We start from the raw sequence: 19,716 nt of genomic DNA, 5'->3' as shown, positions 1-19,716 counted from the left end.
CGCAAAATACAAAACGACTGGGAAAAAAAAACAAGTCACTGCTGTATGTAAAAAGGGAAAGAGAACGGACCCTCAGGATTACAGATTCATTGAATTAACGTCAGAAGGCTGTAGAATTCTTGAAAATATTCTAAGTTGGAATATAATAAATTTTGCTGAGACGGAAAAGTCCTGCCCGCAAATCAGCACGGATCTAGAAAGTATCGCTTGTGTGAAATTCTGCTTGCGATTTTCTGACATGGTATGCAGCGAACCACGGATGTAGGGCAACAGGTAGATCCCACACACTTAGATTTCCGGAGAGAGTTTGATACGGTGCCCCACTGCAGATTATTAACAAAGGTACGATCCCACGGAAATGATTCCCAGACATGTTAGTGGCCTGAATACTTCTCAAGTAATAGAAATGGTTCAAATGGCACTAAGCACTATGGGGACTTAACATCTGAGGTCATCAGTCCCCTAGACTTAGAACTACTTAAACCTAACTAACCTAAGGACATCATACACGCCCATCCCCGAGGCAGAATTCGAACCTGCGACCGTAGCAGCAGCGCGGTTCCGGACTGAAGTGACTAGAACCGCTCGGCCACCGCGGCCGGCTCAAGCAATAGAAGTCAGTACTTTGTGTTAAGGATAATAGAAAAATTGGAAAGCCAGCTGCATTTATAGAGCCCATTATTTGCCGTTTATAAGAGAAATGCACTTTAGTTTTTAGAACAACTCTTTTTTTGAAGCGTCTCATCAGAAACATTATTCGATTTACAGAGATTTAACATTGTGACACTAAAGAAAATACGATCTATACATGCAATGCACTCCTGTGATGATGATGATGATGAGGTCCCATACTCCGAGGAGCGTAGGGAACGATGCGGGAGACCCGCACCGCCGACTAGGCAAGGTCGTAGCGGAGGTGGTTTGCCATTGCCTTCCTCCGACCGTAATGGGGATGAATGATGATGATGAAGACATCACAACAACACCCAGTCATGTCGAGGCAGGGAAAATCCCTGACCCCGCCGCCGGCCGATGTGGCCGAGCGGTTCTAGGCGCTTCAGTCTGGAACCGCGCGACCGCTACGGCCGCAGGTTCGAATCCTGCCTCGGGCATGGATGTGTGTGATGTACTTAGGTTAGTTAGGTTTAAGTAGTTCTAAGTTCTAGGGGACTAATGACCTCAGATGTTAAGTCCCATAGTGCTCAGAGCCATTTGAACCATTTTTTTAACCTGACCCCGCCGGGAATCGAACCCAGGACCCCGTGCGCGGAAAGCGAGAACGCTACCTCAAGACCACGAGCTGTATTCGTCTTTAATAATGACATACATGACCAATGTTCAGCTCAAAATTTTCTACAGCAAAAATTGAGAAATCATCAGTTTTGCTGTAGTTTTTGCCAAATAATTCGTTGTGATTCCACTTTAACTTCACTTCTAAAATCACTCTCCTAATAAAATCTTCTTTTTACGCCATAGTGTCATTCGAAACTCGTGACCCGATTTCTTTGGCTGTTACATGTCTGAATTTTGTTGTAAGTCTTTCTTGCTCATGGACAGCAATAGATGTAAAATATTTATTTTTAAATTGAGGGCAAGGCTTTGCTACGATAACTGCAGTTGGTACAGAAATGCGAAAAACGTCTTGCAATAGTCTCTTGACACTTTCACGATTCCCAAGTTCCACGTGTGGAACTGTTTTACATAGTAGAGCCCTGTGTCTGTTCTGAATTTTTTTAATCTCAGAGCTCTACATAATTGGATTGACGGATGTCGGATAGAAAAACTGTTCAATATTTTAAACGGCAAGCTCAGTCAGATTTAATCCTAAAACACTTTGGATGACACTGGATGTACTGCAGCATTCCACAAAGGATTTAGGAGAGTTCAGATTAAAAGTCTGGTATTGTTAATCGTTAGGATCCACCGAATTCTTGCTTGCTTCATTCATTTTGCATTAATAACGACGAATTATCTAATTATACTAAGGAGACACGCGTATCAGCGCTGCAGTGCTTTAGTAGGCATGGTGGTGCGTCCTCGACTTCCTCCCAATTCTGATCAGACGTATATAGCCAGTTAAAGGGGATCTACATTTCAACACGTACTCCAAAGTATGGTGCCAAATGACTGGGCATTATTTTCATTGTTACAGGTGAAAGAAGCGTTAAATAAAAGAAAATCATGGGACCAAATGGGGATCGAACCCTCAGCCTAAGTTTTAAAGTGTGAAACTTAATTGAGCCACAGAGGTACATTTTTGGACAAACCATTAATAAAATACTTATCAAACAGAAACTGTGATGAGCCAAGTGAACAAATAATAATAATGTAGAAGAAGTAAACAAAGAAAATATGGTGATATTAGATGTTATTCCTTATTTAATTAACAGATAATTTATTGGCGAATAAATTTCTTTCAAAGGCCTACTTATTAAAATACTTACGCAGACAGAAATTCATTCGAATAATACCCATCTCTTCTCGCCACTACATCTTATGCTTCCTTTCTCTTTATGTTCATATTATCAAATGTAATGAGTCATACAAGTTCATTTGCTGGATTTACTAACGAAAGACTATTGTTTAGCTGGACTGAATTTTTCTGTTAATTATGAACAAAGTTGACAGTTATGGTCTGTTGGCACACTTCTCAACGTCAATCTTTTTAATTTGTTCTATTAAAATATGTCCAAACGTTAGTGCGACTTTAGCTGCTGACTGAAAGCAAGCATTAATTCATCAGCTATTCTTTCACATAAATATTTCAACAACATTAAATATTCGGTTACCACGTTAATTTTCGTAACACCATGACATCTCGGGTATACAGCACACACCTTCTACATAGAAAACATGGAAAATCTACAGATTAAATGAAATTCTAAATCTAAATCTATTTAAACGCTTGCCAGGCCCGCCAGTGCCCTACGTTGTGTCGACGTTGTATAGGTAGAGTCTACATGTCCTTACCCGTATGGCAAGGTCACGCGGCTGGTGCCCGTCACTCTGTGAGTGATCGTCGCGTGATACCGAGTGAGCAAACTGCCAGCCGTGTGCGTGTGCATAGCGAGTGGTGTAGACGAGCGCTATTCACGTGTATTCGCCATGTAGCTGCAGTGCTCTAGTGTACACGTGGTTGACGCAGCCACGTGAGCCACGTGGATTTCTCGTACCTGCAGTCACACACACACACACATATATATACTGCGAATCTGCAGAGTGCACATGTGCTGTGCGCTTTGCTTAGTGTCTGACTTGGGCGAAATTTAAGTAATGACAAATGAAGAATACATATATAAATTACTATTCGTTTTCGTAAATAACAAATATTATGTGAAACATTATTCACTTACACGAATAAAAACACTTGTTCATCATCTGAGAATAAAAAGTGTTAAGGATACCAGATAAACTGGAAATCTAATTGCATTATAACTCCAATTATTTGACATTTATTAAAGAAATGTAATTTTCGTTTCTTTTAAATTAGTTTTCAGGACATCTCTTTTTTCGAAACGTCTCATCAGAAACTTTATTTGATTTACAGAGATTTACCATTGTGGCAAGAAAGAAAATACGTTATACACAAGCAGTGCACTAATACAATGATCTTTAATCATGACTCAGATGATTGAGTTTCATCTCATAATTTTCTTCAGCTTAAACTGAGAAATCATCAGTTCCACTGCAGTTTTTACCAAATAATTCGTTGTGATTCCACTTTAACTTCACTTCTAAAATCACTCTCCTAATGAAATGTTCTTTTTACGCCATAGTGCCATTAGAAACTCGTGACCAGATTTATTTGACATTTTTTTGTCTGTTATATGCCTGAAGTTTGTTGTAAGTCTTCCTTGGTCATAGACAGTAGTAGAGGTGATCTACTTGTTTTTAAATCAGGTATAAGACTTTGCTGCAATAATTGCAGTGGGTATAGAGAGGCGAAAAACGTCTTACAACCGACTCTCATCGCTTTGACGATGAACAAGTTCCAAGTGTGCTGCAATATTACGAACTTTCTCTTATATTCGAAACCCGTGTCTGTTCCGAAATTTTTTAATCTCAGAGCTCTACATAATTGCATTGACGAATGTCGGATCGAGAAACTATTCCATATTCTGACGGCAAGCTCACTCATAGTTAATCCTAAAACACTTTGGATGACTCTGGACGTCCAGCAGCATTCTATAAACGTTTTAGGACACAGATTATAATTCTGGTGACGTTAATCGTTAGGAACCACTAAGTTCTTGCTTGGTTCACTCATTTTGCAGCACTACAAGAACGAACTGCGTAATTATTCTAAAGAGACAGGCATATCCGATACTGTTAGCAGCCTAAGAAAGGTTTGGAAGATTGCGGGTTTTTGTCGGCTGCATTCTCATCGTTGGATGCTTGGCTGCTTACGTAGCTTGTGCCGTGTTAGCAGTGTGTGTGTGGGGGGGGGGGGGGGGGGCGTATTGGCACGTACAGGACACAAATGAAAGGGGCCGAGTCGGTAGTGTGATAGTGTTGTAACGCACTAGGCAGGCCGTCTGCGGCAACCAATAAAAAACGACGTGCAGTGTAGCCCGTGTACTGGGCCCTTGTTTAGTATGGAGCTTGTCTCCAATATTTGTAAATTTTTGTTAACGATATATTCATGCAAAACTGACTGCATAAAAATAGATGAGTCATTATAATTTCCCTATATTCCAACATTCGTGTAAGTGAAGTTACAATCCGCAGCGCATAAAGCCAGTAAACGAAGGGAAAATAATTCTATAACTGTAATAAAATATGATTGTTATGAGAGAGAAGGCATAAAATATACCATGTCCATCTCGCTCAGGTGATCAATCATGACTGACCGTCAGCTGGCTGAGTAAATTGACTGCTTAACATTGCAGCTGCCTGGTGCTTTATAGCCTAAGCTGTTGAGGCTATCCACCTGCAAGCATTTATGTTTTATTTGTCACGTTGTAAATCAAGTAAAGCTGTGCTTAACTTGAAGACGATTTCAGCGCTGCAGCGTTTTACTGGGCATGGTGGTGTGCCCTTGACTTCCTCCCCGCTCTGGACAGATAGAGACAGTTAGAGGAGGATCTACATTTCAACACGTACTCCAAAATACGGTGCACTTGACTTGGCATTATTGTCGTCGTTATAGGTGAAACAAGCGATAAGAGCCGGCCGCGGTGGTCTCGCGGTTCTAGGCGCGCAGTTAGGTTTAAGTAGTTCTAAGTTCTAGGGGACTGATGACCACAGCTGTTAAGTCCCATAGTGCTCAGAGCCATTTGAACCAAGCGATAAGAATAGAGAAAAATCACATAACCGACTCGGGGTCGAAATCTAAGCCGAATTTTTTTAGTGTGGAATTCAAGCCACTGAGCCACAAAGGCACATTTCTGGACAAACCAATAATAAGTTATGTATAAAACAGAAACTGCACTGAGCCAAGGAAACAACTAATTTTATACAAAAAGTAAACAAAGAAAATACAGTAGTACTATGTGTTCAAAATGGTTCAAATGGTTCTGAGCACTATGGGACTCAACTGCTGAGGTCATTAGTCCCCTAGAACTTAGAACTAGGTAAACCTAACTAACCTAATGACATCACAAACATCCATGCCCGAGGCAGGATTCGAACCTGCGACCGTAGCGGTCTCGCGGTTCCAGGCTGCAGCGCCTTTAACCGCACGGCCACTTCGGCCGGCTACTATGTGTTATTCGTTATTTAATTTACATATAATTCATTGGCGAATAAATTTGTTCGAATGACCTACGTATTCGAATATTTATCCAGATAGAAATCTATTCGAATAATACTCATCTCTTTCCACCAGTACACCTTACGCTTCCTTTCTGTAACAAGTTCTAATAGTTCACGTGTTCTATTTACTCATGTAAGCCTATGGTGTAGCTGGATTAAAGTTTTATAGTTAATCGTAAGAAAAGTTGACGATTATCAACGGAAATCTTTCTAATTTGTTCTGTTCAAAATATGTCTAAATGTCAGTGCGATTTTAGCAACTGACTGAAAGCGATCATTAGTTCACCAGCTATTATTTCACTGGAACATACAGTTCCACAACTGAAACAATGACCTTCAGTAACATTCAGTGTTCGGTTATCACTTTAATTTTCGTTAGACTGTGGTAACACTTGGTGAATCCCACGTATACAGCGCGCACCTTCTCCATAGAAAACATGGAAATTCGACAGCTAAAAAGAAATTCTAATTCTAAATGCATTTGAACGCTTGTCGGGCTTGTTACTGCCACTACGTTGTGTAGAAGCTGTAAAAGTAGAGTCTGTGTTTCCTTACTCTCATGGAAAGGCCATACGGCTGTTGCCCGTCACTCGGTGAGCGAGCGCCACGTGATGCTAGAGAGTGAACTGCCAGCAGCGTGCTTCCGTGTGGGTGTGCATAGCGAGCGCTAGTCACGCGGATTGGCCACGCGGCAGGAGTGCTCTAGTGAGCAGCAATCCGGGACTGTTTGCTGCTGACACTGTGGTATACTGGAAAGTATCGTCGTTGGGTGTCTGTAGAAGGGTACAGGATGACTTTGGATTCCTATTTGGTGTGTTGAATGGGAACTTGGTGTAAATGTAGGAAAATGTAAGTTAATGCAGATGAGCAGGAAAAAGAATCCTGTGATTTTCGAGTACAGCATTAATACAGCATTAATAGCTGCTTCATACAGTCACGTCGATTAAATATCTAGGCGTAACGTTTCAAAGCGATATGAAATGGAACTTGCACTTAATGACGGTACTAGGGAAGGCGAATGAACACGGAGGTTATCACGTGTAGAACATTTGTGCGACCCATTCTTTAGTACTGCTCGAGTTGTTTGCGATCTCCACCATGTCACGTTAAAGGAAGACATCGAATCAATTCAGAGGCGTAATGCTAGGTTTGTTACCAGTAGGTTCAGTGAACACAAGCCTTACGGAGATGCTTCACAAACGCAAATGGAAACCTCTTGAGTGAATACGACGTTCTTTCCGCAGTACACTGTTGAGACAATTCAGAGAACAGACATTTGAATCTGACTCCAGAACGATTCTACGGTCACCAACGTATATTCTACATACCTCGAATTCAAGATAAGAGAAATTAGGATCGAACAAAGACACATGGACAGAAGTTTTTCCCTAGCCTCATTTGTGAGTGGAGTATGTATATAATTATAGAAAGGTGCAGATATACCTTCATATTTCGTGTATGAGTAGCATCATATTGTCAGAAAATTCAGAAGCTAAGCATGGCTACAGTGGTCGGTATATGACATTCATATCAATTAAATAATGGTCAAGATATGCTACAATTTTTTTTCACCTGAAGATTCAGACGTTCAATTTGCAGCTTATACTCTTCCTTCGTAATGTGTTACGTCCGTGTGAGCGCTTCTCTAACAAAAAACAAAACAAAAGGCTAAAGACCCCCAGAAAACGCACCAAGTTATCGGCTGACCGACCGATTTCGTGGCAACCTACACACGTCCCGATCGATTTCGCTGAGGGATTACAGCGCTGTCCTGTTTCTATCGCTGATAGCGAATAGGTTATGGTAAGTTCATAAGGTTATGTTAAACGATATGCCGCCTGATTATACACAGAAAAAAAGCTGGGATTTGCGTTGGCTGCTTCAGAGGTAAGAAGGCCAAAAAAGTCGAAAGAAAGCTATCGGCAAAGAAGTGGCTAATGCATAGAATGTGATTCACCGACACTGTTACGTTAGGAGATGAGAGCCAATGATTTGCATAATTAGATAGGAAAATATGAAACATGCTTTTAGGAACTGCTGAACATCATCAAACAATTCTTAAAGGGAAAGAATACAGTCATGACAGAGGCTGTAGGCTGCGGAGAGACTGTTAGCTACATTACGGTTTCTAACCACTGGCAGGAGCTACGGGGACCTCAAATTCAATGCAGTTGTATCACCACAATTATTATTTAAAATGATACCTGAAACCTGCAATGTGATTTATAGTTGTATGAAGAAATACATCGCGCTAAAGCAAAGAAAAATAAAATATTCAAGGGAAAGTTATTAATTTATATAGGTATGTAGAATAAAAGACGTTCCTGTAAGATTAACGAATTCGTTTCAGATTAGAAGAAAGGAAGACTACAGATTTCGCAATGCCTAACATCAAACAAATACAATAGAAACAAAAGAATGAAGCATTTAGCAAGATTTATTACTGTAAAAGAAGTCACAGACATCGCTCTTCATAGCAGAAGGCTTGGATATAGGTTGAACTTCTAACAACAAAGAAAATATACCTCATGAATACAAGATCTAATTTTTATATATTTCCGTTTTTAGATTTCATCTCCGTTAAGCATCGTAAATAAAACCTAAAAATCGAAATACAGGCGGTCGAGGGGCTTTTATTCGTAAAATGTATACTATAGTTCCGTTACTTTCTCCATGTGCCATATGAAACCATTCTCCATTCGTTAAAAGTGAAACGAGTGCTTAATTTCTTGCATTGCTATTGGTATAATCCTCACACGGCGTGTCCCACAAACATCTGCAGTCTTTAAATTTCACCAGAAACTGCCATTAAACTTTTGTCGTCATCGCACTCAGTCAAGTATGTTAGAAAAGCATTTAATTCCACGCACATTGACAAAAGACGAACTTCTGCCGGGAGGTTGGCAGGGCAACGCTACACAATGAAGTTGAGGGGAGGGACAGGGGTGTCTGCTGTCGAGCGGTCATACCCAAGCAACAACTCGTCAAGAAAAGTCGGTTGGTTGGTGCGTGTGTAGGGCCCTTAAATACCCTACAGCGGTCAGTGTATACCCAGCAGCGTGAAAGGCCAAGTACTGCCGCCGCCGGCAGGTTGGCCGAACTTTCCCTATAGGCGACTACATACGTTCCAAATTCATCGGCCGACTGACCGACCAATTTCGTGGCAGCCTACAGACGTGCCGACTGATTACACTCAGCGATTACAGCGAAACCCTGTTGTTGTGATTTGTGTATCTTAAGTTCATTGAGTGTATATTCTACAAGATCCCGCTCGGTTTTAGAAAGGCACAGAAACAGGGGTTTGCCTTGGTAGATTTAGAGGTAACAAGATAAAAAAAAAAAATCCGAGAGAAAGCTGTGAGTAAAGAAGCGGCTAGTGCAAGGGAAAAAAATCGCCTCGTCCTGTTACTTAAGGAGCTGATGATTTTCGTAATAATCTAAGAATGCATGAATCATGCATTTCAGAGCTGTTGAACATCATCAAACAATTCTTACCGAAAAAGAATAGTCATGAGAGAGGCTATAAGCTGAGGGGTGAGCCTCTTAGTTACATTACGATTTCTAGTCGTTGGCAGAAGTTAAGAGAAACTCAAATTCAATGCTGTTATATCCCCACAAGTATTAACTAAAACTATTCCTGAAACTTACAATAAAAGACTTTCACCTAATTTATTTATGTATGTAACATAAAAGATGACCGGCAAGTAAGAGAAACTCACTTCAAATCCGAATAACAAGGACCACACATGTTGTCGCGCACAACACCTAATACACAAAAGATACATAAGAAACGAAGCATTTAGCGACTGTTATAACTGTAAGAAAGTCACACACTTAGATTTTCATAGCAGAGGCCTTGGATATAAGGCTGGACTTTTTTAACACTTACAACAATTAAGCAAATATAATATATAAATTAAAGTTCATTGAACGTCGATATTTCGGTTTTTAGCTTTTATTTCCGACAAGTACCGGAAATAAAACGTAAAAAGAGAAATACAAAAGATCGATGGACTTTTATTCTCTGTATACGCGACACGAAACAATGATGGATTCGTTAAAAAAGATGAAAAAAAGTTCTTCACTTCTTGCATATCTGTATTTCCTATACTCCTCGCATGACACGTCCCACAGACATCTGCAGCTATTAAATTTCTGTCCTTATAGTGTCGTCCGTCTCGCACTCTGTCACGTATTTCAGAAGAACATTTAATCCCACAAGCATTGTCAAAAGTAAGATTATGTCGGGCAGTTGGCACTACAGCGGTACACACTGTACAGTTTGTTGGGTGGCGTGGAGTGTTTGGAAAGGGTGCGGGGGGCGGTCGGCTGTCTGGTGGTCCTTCCTGCCCGACGTGCCGACAACAGGAAAGTTTGTCGGTCGGTCAGAACACTTATACACAACCAATTTGTCCGTCGGTGGACGTGCAGGATCCGTATCAGAGCTTTGCCAGCCTTCAGCAGTTTGGCCGGCGTGTCTTCAGCCAGCAGTTAGTTTCCGGCATCACCTCGATAGGAACAAAACCTGGAAGTGTTTGTTTACACAGCCAAATAAGTATGCGGGAAATTCTGCACATTCAGTGTGGTCAGTGTGGAAATCAAATTGGCAGCAAGGTAAGCCGGCTCAGAATTACGTTTGAATTTGTCTTCGTGGTCACTATGGGAGAAATACGTGGTGAGGTTGTAGTACATTCCTCGGTTCCTCAGTACGTACTGGATTCTGGGAACCTTTTGTGGAGACTTTCGCGTCATAGCTGGCATCTATCTTAAACTGTATGCCAGGTCAGGGTTTCCAGTGTTCTCTCTCGGAAAAAAAACTGCGACCATTCGCGTTGCCCTGAAAGTTACTGAGCTACGAGTTCGTGTTCATACTATTTGCTGTAGCAGTATGGAAGACAGTTGGTCAAATTTAAGCTAAAACCTGTCGACGAAACAAACATTACTGAATTTGCTCATTCTGTACATTGGACGATGTAAATTTCAGTGCTACTGTATTCAGTAAACGTTGTTCGTTGGTATCCCGTTTTCAGATATACTACTTACAAATAATATATGCCAATATCTCAGTACTAAGGTTTTGAAACGTCTTTTTTGCTACCGATCTGTGTAATGCAGTGAAATAATTTCCACCTACTTTTTAGATTCTCGTCGAAGCTCTGATAATTGGATGTGTAAAGATGTTTGTTTGTAACCAGTGCAAGGTTTCCAAGAGTGACAAATAATATGGTAAATTTGCAGTGATAAATTTGAGTCGCTGTATCATATTAGCGAAAAACCACACTTGTTAAAGAAAAAAGGTCAAATACTTTGTGTATGATTTGTTTAAAAGTAAGAACTAAACATCAATAATGCTCGAAGTTATGCACAACAAATGAGGTGCTGATTGAGAATGCGCAATCCCTCTCCTGGTATCTGAATGATTCTCTCATATTTTAAACCGAAGAATCGTTGCAACTCTTACACCTTCGGGCACAGATGATAGAACTGTTAAGGCCACATAACAAAAGGTTGCGCGGTCCACACAGTACACCAAATATCATAAAGTATTCAAAGTCTAAGGTTCTAAGTCAGATTCGTACCTTTAAACTAACAATAGGCTCCTCATTTGCTATACATAATACCGAGCGACATTAGAGAGGGTAGTCAAATGTGTATCTAACCTGTTTTATTTCTTACTTTCAAATTATTTGGCAAAACATTTGATACCGGGAGTTTTTCAAAAATTCTTAGTTTGTTGAGAAAGCCTGGTCCTTTCGACAGCGCATTTGCTTTCCTAGTGCCTTGTCATCGAACTGTCTCGAATATAGTACTTGAGGTGAAGGAAGCCGTTTTTCATACGTAAATCACACCAATGCAGCTTTTAATACCTGAAAGAGCTACGCCCTGAAGAGATTAACTTTTTGACACCCCATTTACATAACTAGAAATACTTAAAATTTCCTTCAAAGTTTTCGTAATTAGCCTTCAGTAGTAATTAAAGTTTTTTTTTTTAATTTGCCCCATTCCATTCATGTATTTCACCAAGAACTCGATATTATATAGTCCATACTTTCAAGCTGAAGCATGTTTACTCTCATGTAATCGTTAGTGCATGTAGCTAAGTTGCTCAAGCATCTGTGTTCAAACTATTACGTATTGTACTTCAGGTAAAGTTGATAAAATCAGAAATTTGCGTTAACAGCACATAGTCTTTCGGGCTTAGTGATTTTTAACGATTTGTGGAATTTGGCACATTACATATGGCAGAAAGGATTGTTTGTACACTGTAGGATTACCAGCAGGAAGGGCTAGTGGATTGCGAAAATTTACTGGCAAGCCTCGTTCCGCAGCAGAAAAGCCCCTTTCGCCTGCGATCACAGCTGTTTTTCATAGGCTCAGATCCGAAACTGAGTAAAACGAAATGTTTAATCGAAACTATTTAATCTAATGGATTAAGCTTCATTGAAAATTTTTGGAGATAGGTTTCGGTAAATGACATCAAAAGTTTGTAGTGTGAACACAAGACAGTAACAGGAAGTACTTCAGTGTACATTACCTAGTATGAGCCGATGCAAAAGAAAGGGACCTAGGTAACCGGAGAGTTTAGAATACTGGTTCCCCGAGTAACAATTAGGACGTTCATCGATAAGCTTTACTGTTTTCTAGTCAGTGGAGTTTCTCCACCTTGTCTGCCTAATTTAGAAACGAACCTCAGAATTTTTCTTTCCCAAAGAAACCAGGTGTTGACAGATGTGAAAATTACCGAACTATCAGTTTAATAAGTCACAGCTGCAAAACAGTAACGCGAATTCTTTACAAACGAATGGAAAAACTCGTAGAAGCCGACCTCGGGTAAGATAAGTTTGGATTCCGTATAAATATTGGAACACGTGAGGCAATACTGACCTTACGACTTATCTTAGAAGAAAGATTAAGGAAAGGCAAACCTAAGTTTCTAGCATTTGTAGACTTAGAGAAAGCTTTTAACAATGTTGACTGGAATACTCTTTCAAATTCTAAAGGTGGCAGGGGTAAAATACAGGGAGCGAAAGGCTATTTACAATTTGTACAGAAACCAGATGGCAGTTACAAGAGTGGAGGGGCATGAAAGGGAAGCAGTGGTTGGGAAGGAAGTGAGACAGGGTTGTAGCCTCTCCCCGATGTTATTCAATCTGTATATTGAGCAAGCAGTAAAGGAAACAAAAGAAAAATTCGGAGTAGGTATTAAAATCCATGGAGAAGAAATAAAAACTTTGAGATTCGCCAATGACATTGTAATTCTGTCAGAGACAGCAAAGGACTTGGAAGAGCAGTTGAACAGAATGGACAGTATCTTGAAAGGAGGATATAAGATGAACATGAACAAAAGCAAAACGAGGATAATGGAATGTAGTCGAATTAAGTCGGGTGATGTTGAGGGAATTGGATTAGGAAATGAGACGCTGAAAGTAGTAAAGGAGTTTCGCTGTTTGGGGAGCAAAATAACTGATGATGGTCGAAGTAGAGAGGCTATAAAATGTAGACTGGCAATGGCAAGGAAAGCGTTTCTAAAGAAGAGAAATTTAACATCGATTATAGATTTGTCACGAAATCATCTCTGAAAGTATTTGTGTGGAGTGTATCCATGTATGGAAGTGAAACATGGACGATATAGTTTGGACAAGAAGAGAATAGAAGCTTTCGAAATGTGGTGCTACAGAATGCTGAAGATTAGATGGGTAGATCACATAACTAATGAAGAGGTATTGAATAGAATTGGGGAGGAGTTTGTGGCGCAGCTTGACAAGAAGGGACCAGTTGGTAGGACATGTTCTGAGGCATCAAGGAATCACAAGTTTAGCATTGGAGGGCAGCGTGAAGCTTAAAAATCGTAGAGGGAGACAGAGATGAATACACTAAGCAGATTCAGAAGGATGTAGGTTGCAGTAAGTGCTGGGAGATGAAGAAGTTTGCACAGGATAGAGTAGCACGGAGAGCTGCATCAAACCAGTCTCAGGACTGAAGACCACAACAACATACATTTTTTTAGTTCTCAAACGAGGAGATACAGATTAATTCTCCGCGAAGTAATATTTTTAGTGCTGGGAATATACTGCATGTCGTGCTAGAAGTGAAAATATTCTATTGACATTTGACGTATTAAACAGGGTGAAGTAGAAAGGCATGTGGGCCGTCGGTCATTTGTGCGGAGTGGACAGTGTTCACTGACTCGATGTCGCCAAAACGAGAAATATTTTTATCCGTGACTTTTTATCCTGTCAGCTCTTCCAGGTTAATGTCGAAAGAGCGGCCAGTGGGGTCAGTACCTTCATATGCACTGATATTTTCAGTAAGCAGTCCCGCTTACCACTGCACTAGAAGACGCAGTAGTTAGTCTGTCAGTTCGGATGACAATATGTAATGTTTATCTATCCCCAGATGGACCTTTCCATTATCATGAACTGTTAGTGGCACAGCTACCTGTCCCCTTTCTCTTGTTGGGGGACTTTAATGCACATAATCCCCAGTGGGCTGGCGACTCTCTCTCTCTCTCTCTCTCTCTCTCTCTCTCTCTCTCTCTCTCTCTCTCTCTCTGGCAAAGTACTAGAACACCTCCTTTAAGAACTCGACGTCTGCCTACTCAACACTGCAGCTGCAGCCCATTTCAGTGTGGCCCACAGAAAGTTTTCAGCTATTGATCTCGCAGTTTGCAGCCCGAGTATCTTACCCCTGATTCAGTGACACGCCCATGGCGATCTTTGTGACACCGACCATTTTGTTATTGTTCTTTCTCCACTCGGACATCTGGAAGATGCTCCACTTTGGTCGCTTAGGTAAGCTGATTGGCAGGCTTTCTCCTCTGCAGCCACTTTTGTAGCTAGTCGTGTGATGAATATCTACAAATTGGTACAGGATATTATTGATACTACTAATCATGCTACAGCAGCAGCTATATCATACTCCTCCAGCTCATCCCGACGACCACCGGTGCAATGGTGGTCTCAAGATACAGCCACAGCTATCAGGGGACACCGCTTTAACAACAGAAGCGCAATCCCTCTATGAATGATTTAACAACATTCAAGAGACTGCGCGCGAAATGCTGTTGTTAATAAGGAAAATGGATCTGGAGTGTTGGGAGCAATATGCCTCAACTATGTGATCCTGCACCCCATCGTCCCAAGTGTGAACTAAACTCCGCCGCACTTGCGGCCATCCATCGCCCATGGCAGTTCCTGGCATCCTTGTCAATGGTAATATCTGCACTGATCCCGTGGTACTTGCCGAATGTTTTGTAGCACACTTTGGTGAAGTTTCCGCTTGCTGTAATTACCATCCTCATTTCCTGGCCCGGAAACACCTTACTGTGTGCCGCCCGCTATCTTTCCATGCACATGGCTCTCTATTATACAATGTCCCTTTTAGTGAATGGGAGCTTCGCAGTGCTTTGGCAGTGTGTCGCGATATGGGACCTGGACGCAACAAAATTGACAGCTAAATGCTCAAACATCTTTATGCCGACAGCATGAAACATATCCTCTGGCTTTTTAATTGCAATTGGCAGAAGGTTGGTTGGTTGGTTGGTTGGTTGTTTGGGGGAAGAGACCAAACAGCGAGGTTATCGGTCTCAGAGGGTTAGGGAAGGATTGGGAAGGAAATCGGCCGTGCCCTTTCAAAGGAACCATCCCGGCATTTGCCTGGAGCGATTTAGGGAAATCACGGAAAACCTAAATCAGGATGGTCGGACGCGGGATTGAACCGTCGTCCTTCCGAATGCGAGTCCAGTGTGCTAACCACTGCGCCACCTCGCTCGGTTTGGCAGAAGGAAATATTTCCCTCCCATTATGGTAAAGTATTGTTATTCCTGTCCCGAAACTGGGTAAGGACCCACATATTTTAACTAATTACCGACCATTCTCTTTAGCGAATGGGCTGTGTAAGCTATTCAAACAAAATGTCAGGGGCCATCATTGTTGGTGCCTTGAAGTCTGAGGGCATTTACCGATTCCAAAGAGTTTCTGGTCCACCATAGATCACCTGGTTCGTTTGGAATCGACAGTGCGCAATGCTTTCGCGTCTCGCCAACCTCTGATAGCTGTGTTCTTTGACCTACAGAAGGCATGCTATACCACCTGGGCGACATCACACTGCATTAGTGGAGTTTATGGGCCAGTTTACCCAATTTTATCCAGAATTTCCTATGGTTTTTTTATTTTATTTATTTTTTTTAATAGACCCGACTGTTAGCAACCACTATGTGCAGGAAACTGGAGTCCCTCAGGGATCGGTTCTGAACGTAACGATGTTTGCTATCGCCATCAGTGGTATTGTAAATGCAGTGGGCCCCACAGCTCCTCTGTCACTGTACATGGATCTCTGCCTGCGCTATGCCTCTGCGTCACTGTGCACCACTGAGCGCCAGTTTCAGGGGGCTGTCTGGAGAGTCCATGACTGGGTCCTGAAACACAGCCACCAATATTCCCCTGCACAATCACTAGTTATGCATTTTTGTTAACTCCAAATTGTGCACCCACACCCAGAAATTTATTTTCGTGACCATTTACTAGAAATGGTTAACTCTTTCCAATTCGTAGGTATTTCGACTAAAAGCTAATTTGGCCCTCACAGGTCAGCCAGCTTAAGACAACTTACATTAAGAAGTTGAATGCTCTCCGTTTTCTTAGTCACTCCTCATACGGCGCGGACCGTACAGTTCTTCTGAGGTTTTACAAAGCACTTATTTATGCTGCTTGGACTATGGATGCGTTGCCTGTGGGTCGGCAGCATTGTCGGTACTGAGCTTGCTGGAGGCTGTTCACCACGCTGGCGAGCGGTTGGCCTTCCATACGAGCCCTGTGGAAGCCAGTATCACACCACAGTGGGTTAGACGACAGTAGCTTCTGGCAAGTTACACAGTCACGGTCTGAGAGATGCCTACCCACCCATGTCACTCAACACTGTTCCACAATCCCCTCAGGGGACTCGCCACTCTTCAGCGGGTTCGTGCTTGGCTACCACGGGGCCCCAGCCTTTGCAACATTTTCCCCTTCCGTACAGCGTGTCTGTCGTCCTGCTATTCTTTTTTGATAAAGTGGTGCTGCCGTCAAAGATGAAAGCAGGCTATGAAATTATCACAGTCCGGCCATACATTCAGAACCCGATGTGCTGCTACCAGTGTCATCGTTTTAACCACACTAGAATATCTTGACGACACCAGCCAAATGTGTAACCTGTGGCAGGGATACACAAGAGGGCGATTGTCCACCTCATCTTCCCCACTGTATCAACTGCAATGGCGGCCATGCCGCCGCCTCTCGAGATTGTCCCATGTACCTAGATAAGTGTGTTGTCAAAGAGATTCAAGTAACGGAAAAAGTGCCTTACCTAGTAGATCGCAAGTTACTGGCTAGTTGCAAACCCTGTGTTCTCCCGTCTGGCACCTACAGTTCTGTTTTTCTTACCCTCGATCCATGAAGGACATGGCCACGCAGACATGCGACCTGAAATTCGGCTCTGAGATTGTGAAGTCGCCCAGTGTCAAGGTAGCATCGCCATCCCCCCGTCCTGCTGTGCAACAAATGGTCAAACTCTCGCCTCAAGGGGCGAAGCCGCCATCTACACAACCAGAAGTAGTACTCTCATGACGACTTCCTCCGTCTATCCAGCCAAACACTCGAGACTTCCTCTAACCAGAAAGGCTCGAAGAAGTCCGCCAAAGGGAAACAGTCTTCTCCTTCACCAACTTGAAGATTCTGTTCGATGGTGTCGACACGTGGTACTTAGCCCGGCCGCCATCTGTCTCGTTGGTGCGCACCACCAACCGTTTTACAGCATTTGACTCCACAGACCGACCGCACAAACAAGCCGATGCTTGTGTGGACCTCGTGGAGCAGGATCCTCCTGCTCCTGTGCCCTGTAGTAGAGACTCCACACTGGCTATCACTCGGCTACCACCGAGTTGACACGCCTCCATCTCTTCCTCCGCATGAATGTCCTCCAATGGAACGTCCACGGTCTTTGGCCCCACAGAGAATTTACGGCTGCTTTTAGCATCGCAGCATTCCCTTGTACTCTATCAGGAAACGAAATTGCGCTCTCACAACTGCTTTGAGCTTTCACATTACTTACTGATTCGTTTTGACCTTCCCCTTGAGGTCGGCATTCCGTCCCATGGAAGTATCATGCTGCTCATATGGAATTACATTCATAGTCAACCCATCTCCCTGACTACCTGTCTTGAAGCTGTTGCGGTTCGCCTTTTCCTTCCCTGCCTGTCTTTCTCCCTTCAACTATTTATGTACCTTCGTCCTTCGATGTCACCAGGCCAGACTTCCTTCAGCTTATTGGGCAGCTACCTCCCCCGTGTTTGCTACTCGGTGACTCTAATGCGCATCATCGGCTCTGGGATTCTCTCAGGACCTGTCAGAGAGGTGCCCTCTTTGCTGACCTTCTTAACTCATCCTCTTCTGCCTTAACACTGGAGCACCACTTTCCTTTCCAACTCCTCGCTCACCTATTCCCATTTGGACCTATACTTCCTCACTGCCCAGTTTTCCCATCGTCTTGAGTGGTCTGTTCTGACACTTTCTCGAGCGACCATTTCCTGTGTTCTATTTGCTGACTCCTACCCCATCCACATGCACCCCAAAATGGTAGCTTACTAAGGCTGACTGGTAGCTTAACTACTCCCTGGCGACCTTCGAAGAACAAGATTTCCCGTTGTGGTGACCAGGTAGATTATCTCACCAATGTTATCTTTACTGCTGCAGAGCTTTCCATTCCTCGCACTTCCTCTATACCACGTCGTATTCCAGTCCCTTGGTGAACTCAGCATGCCGCGATGCAATTCGCGCATGGAGACGAGCTCTCCACGTTTTTCAGTCATCCTATGATGGAAAACTGCATCCATTAGAAACAGATGCGTGCAAAGTGTAGTCGCATCCTTTGGGGTAGGAAACGAGCTAGCTGGATTTCATTCACTAGTTCTTTTAACAGTTCCACCACTTCCTCTGTTGTGTGGACCCCCCTGCGGGTCCGGGGTAAGAATAGGCCCGAGGTACTCCTGCCTGTCGTAAGAGGCGACTAAAAGGAGTTTCAACCGTTTCGGCCTTCCATGTGATGGTCCCCCTTGGGGTTTGACCTCCATTTTTCAAATTTCTACAGAAGTACGAGCCTTTTGGGGAAGGACGCCTTACGTGGTGTATCACTGGTCCTCCGTGCACTGAGACCTTGGCACTCAGCATTGTAACGGCGTTGTAACCATACCCACTATTCCTCAAATTGGGCCTAAACGCCTGATGGGTTGTACAAGTTACGCCCATAGTGCGTCCCCATCTGCACCAACGATCATGATGGACTTTCCATGGCACCCAAAATCCAGCACGGTAGCCAGCCCGTTGTGGTGGGGTCGTCATGTACCCTCTAGGTTGTAGCCCCCTGACAACACAGGGATCGTACTGCCGATACCTGAGCTGCACCCTCCCCACGTCGGCCAAGGAGTAGATGCCAGTCTCCTTGGGGCATCAGGACTCCCGGCAACGGTCATCCTGCCAGGTGGCCCTTACTGAGGCTGGGTGGCGCCCGTGGGGAGAGCCCCTGGTCGGAGTGGGTGGTATCGGGGTGGATGTTTCGCAGATTAAACGTCAACATGTATCAGGTCGCTCTGCGGCCGAGTCTTTTAAAAAGAAAGGTACTGTCTCTGGTTCTGGTTCTCCTGCCCTTTCCCCCTTGGCCACTTCATGGGAGGAGGGACAGTCCCGCCGGGTTGGGGCGAAGTACTTCCCCCGCTATTTGGTCTGTTCTCGAACCGATGGGGGGACATTCGTCACCTCCAAGCCCATGTTCTTTGTTCAGCACATTGAGGACATCTTCGGGGAAATCGAGGCTCTCAGCAAGATGCGTTCAGGGTCCGTTCTTATCAAGACCACCTCCGCCACACAGTCGGCGGCGCTCCTGGCGTCCGACCGCCTAGGGGACATCCCAGTATCCATTGTCCCACATATG

The 19,716-nt window shown here is 43.2% G+C and overlaps 1 protein-coding gene across 1 annotated transcript in view; it reads left to right on the top strand.

Moving 5' to 3' along the window:
- The first annotated feature begins 10,311 nt into the window (after nucleotides 1-10,311).
- LOC126249202 (tubulin beta chain-like) overlaps nucleotides 10,312-19,716 on the top strand; it is a 102,777-nt gene continuing 93,372 nt past the window's right edge. The window contains exon 1 of the mRNA XM_049950855.1: nucleotides 10,312-10,368. Within this exon, the coding sequence (XP_049806812.1) occupies nucleotides 10,312-10,368 (57 nt within the window). The remainder of the gene's footprint in view (nucleotides 10,369-19,716) is intronic.

Source organism: Schistocerca nitens, chromosome 3, assembly GCF_023898315.1.
Source record: "Schistocerca nitens isolate TAMUIC-IGC-003100 chromosome 3, iqSchNite1.1, whole genome shotgun sequence".
In the NCBI taxonomy this organism is placed as follows: Eukaryota; Metazoa; Arthropoda; class Insecta; order Orthoptera; family Acrididae; genus Schistocerca; species Schistocerca nitens.
Note: the sequence above shows the minus strand (reverse complement) of the source record. Positions and strands in the feature narration are given on the sequence as shown.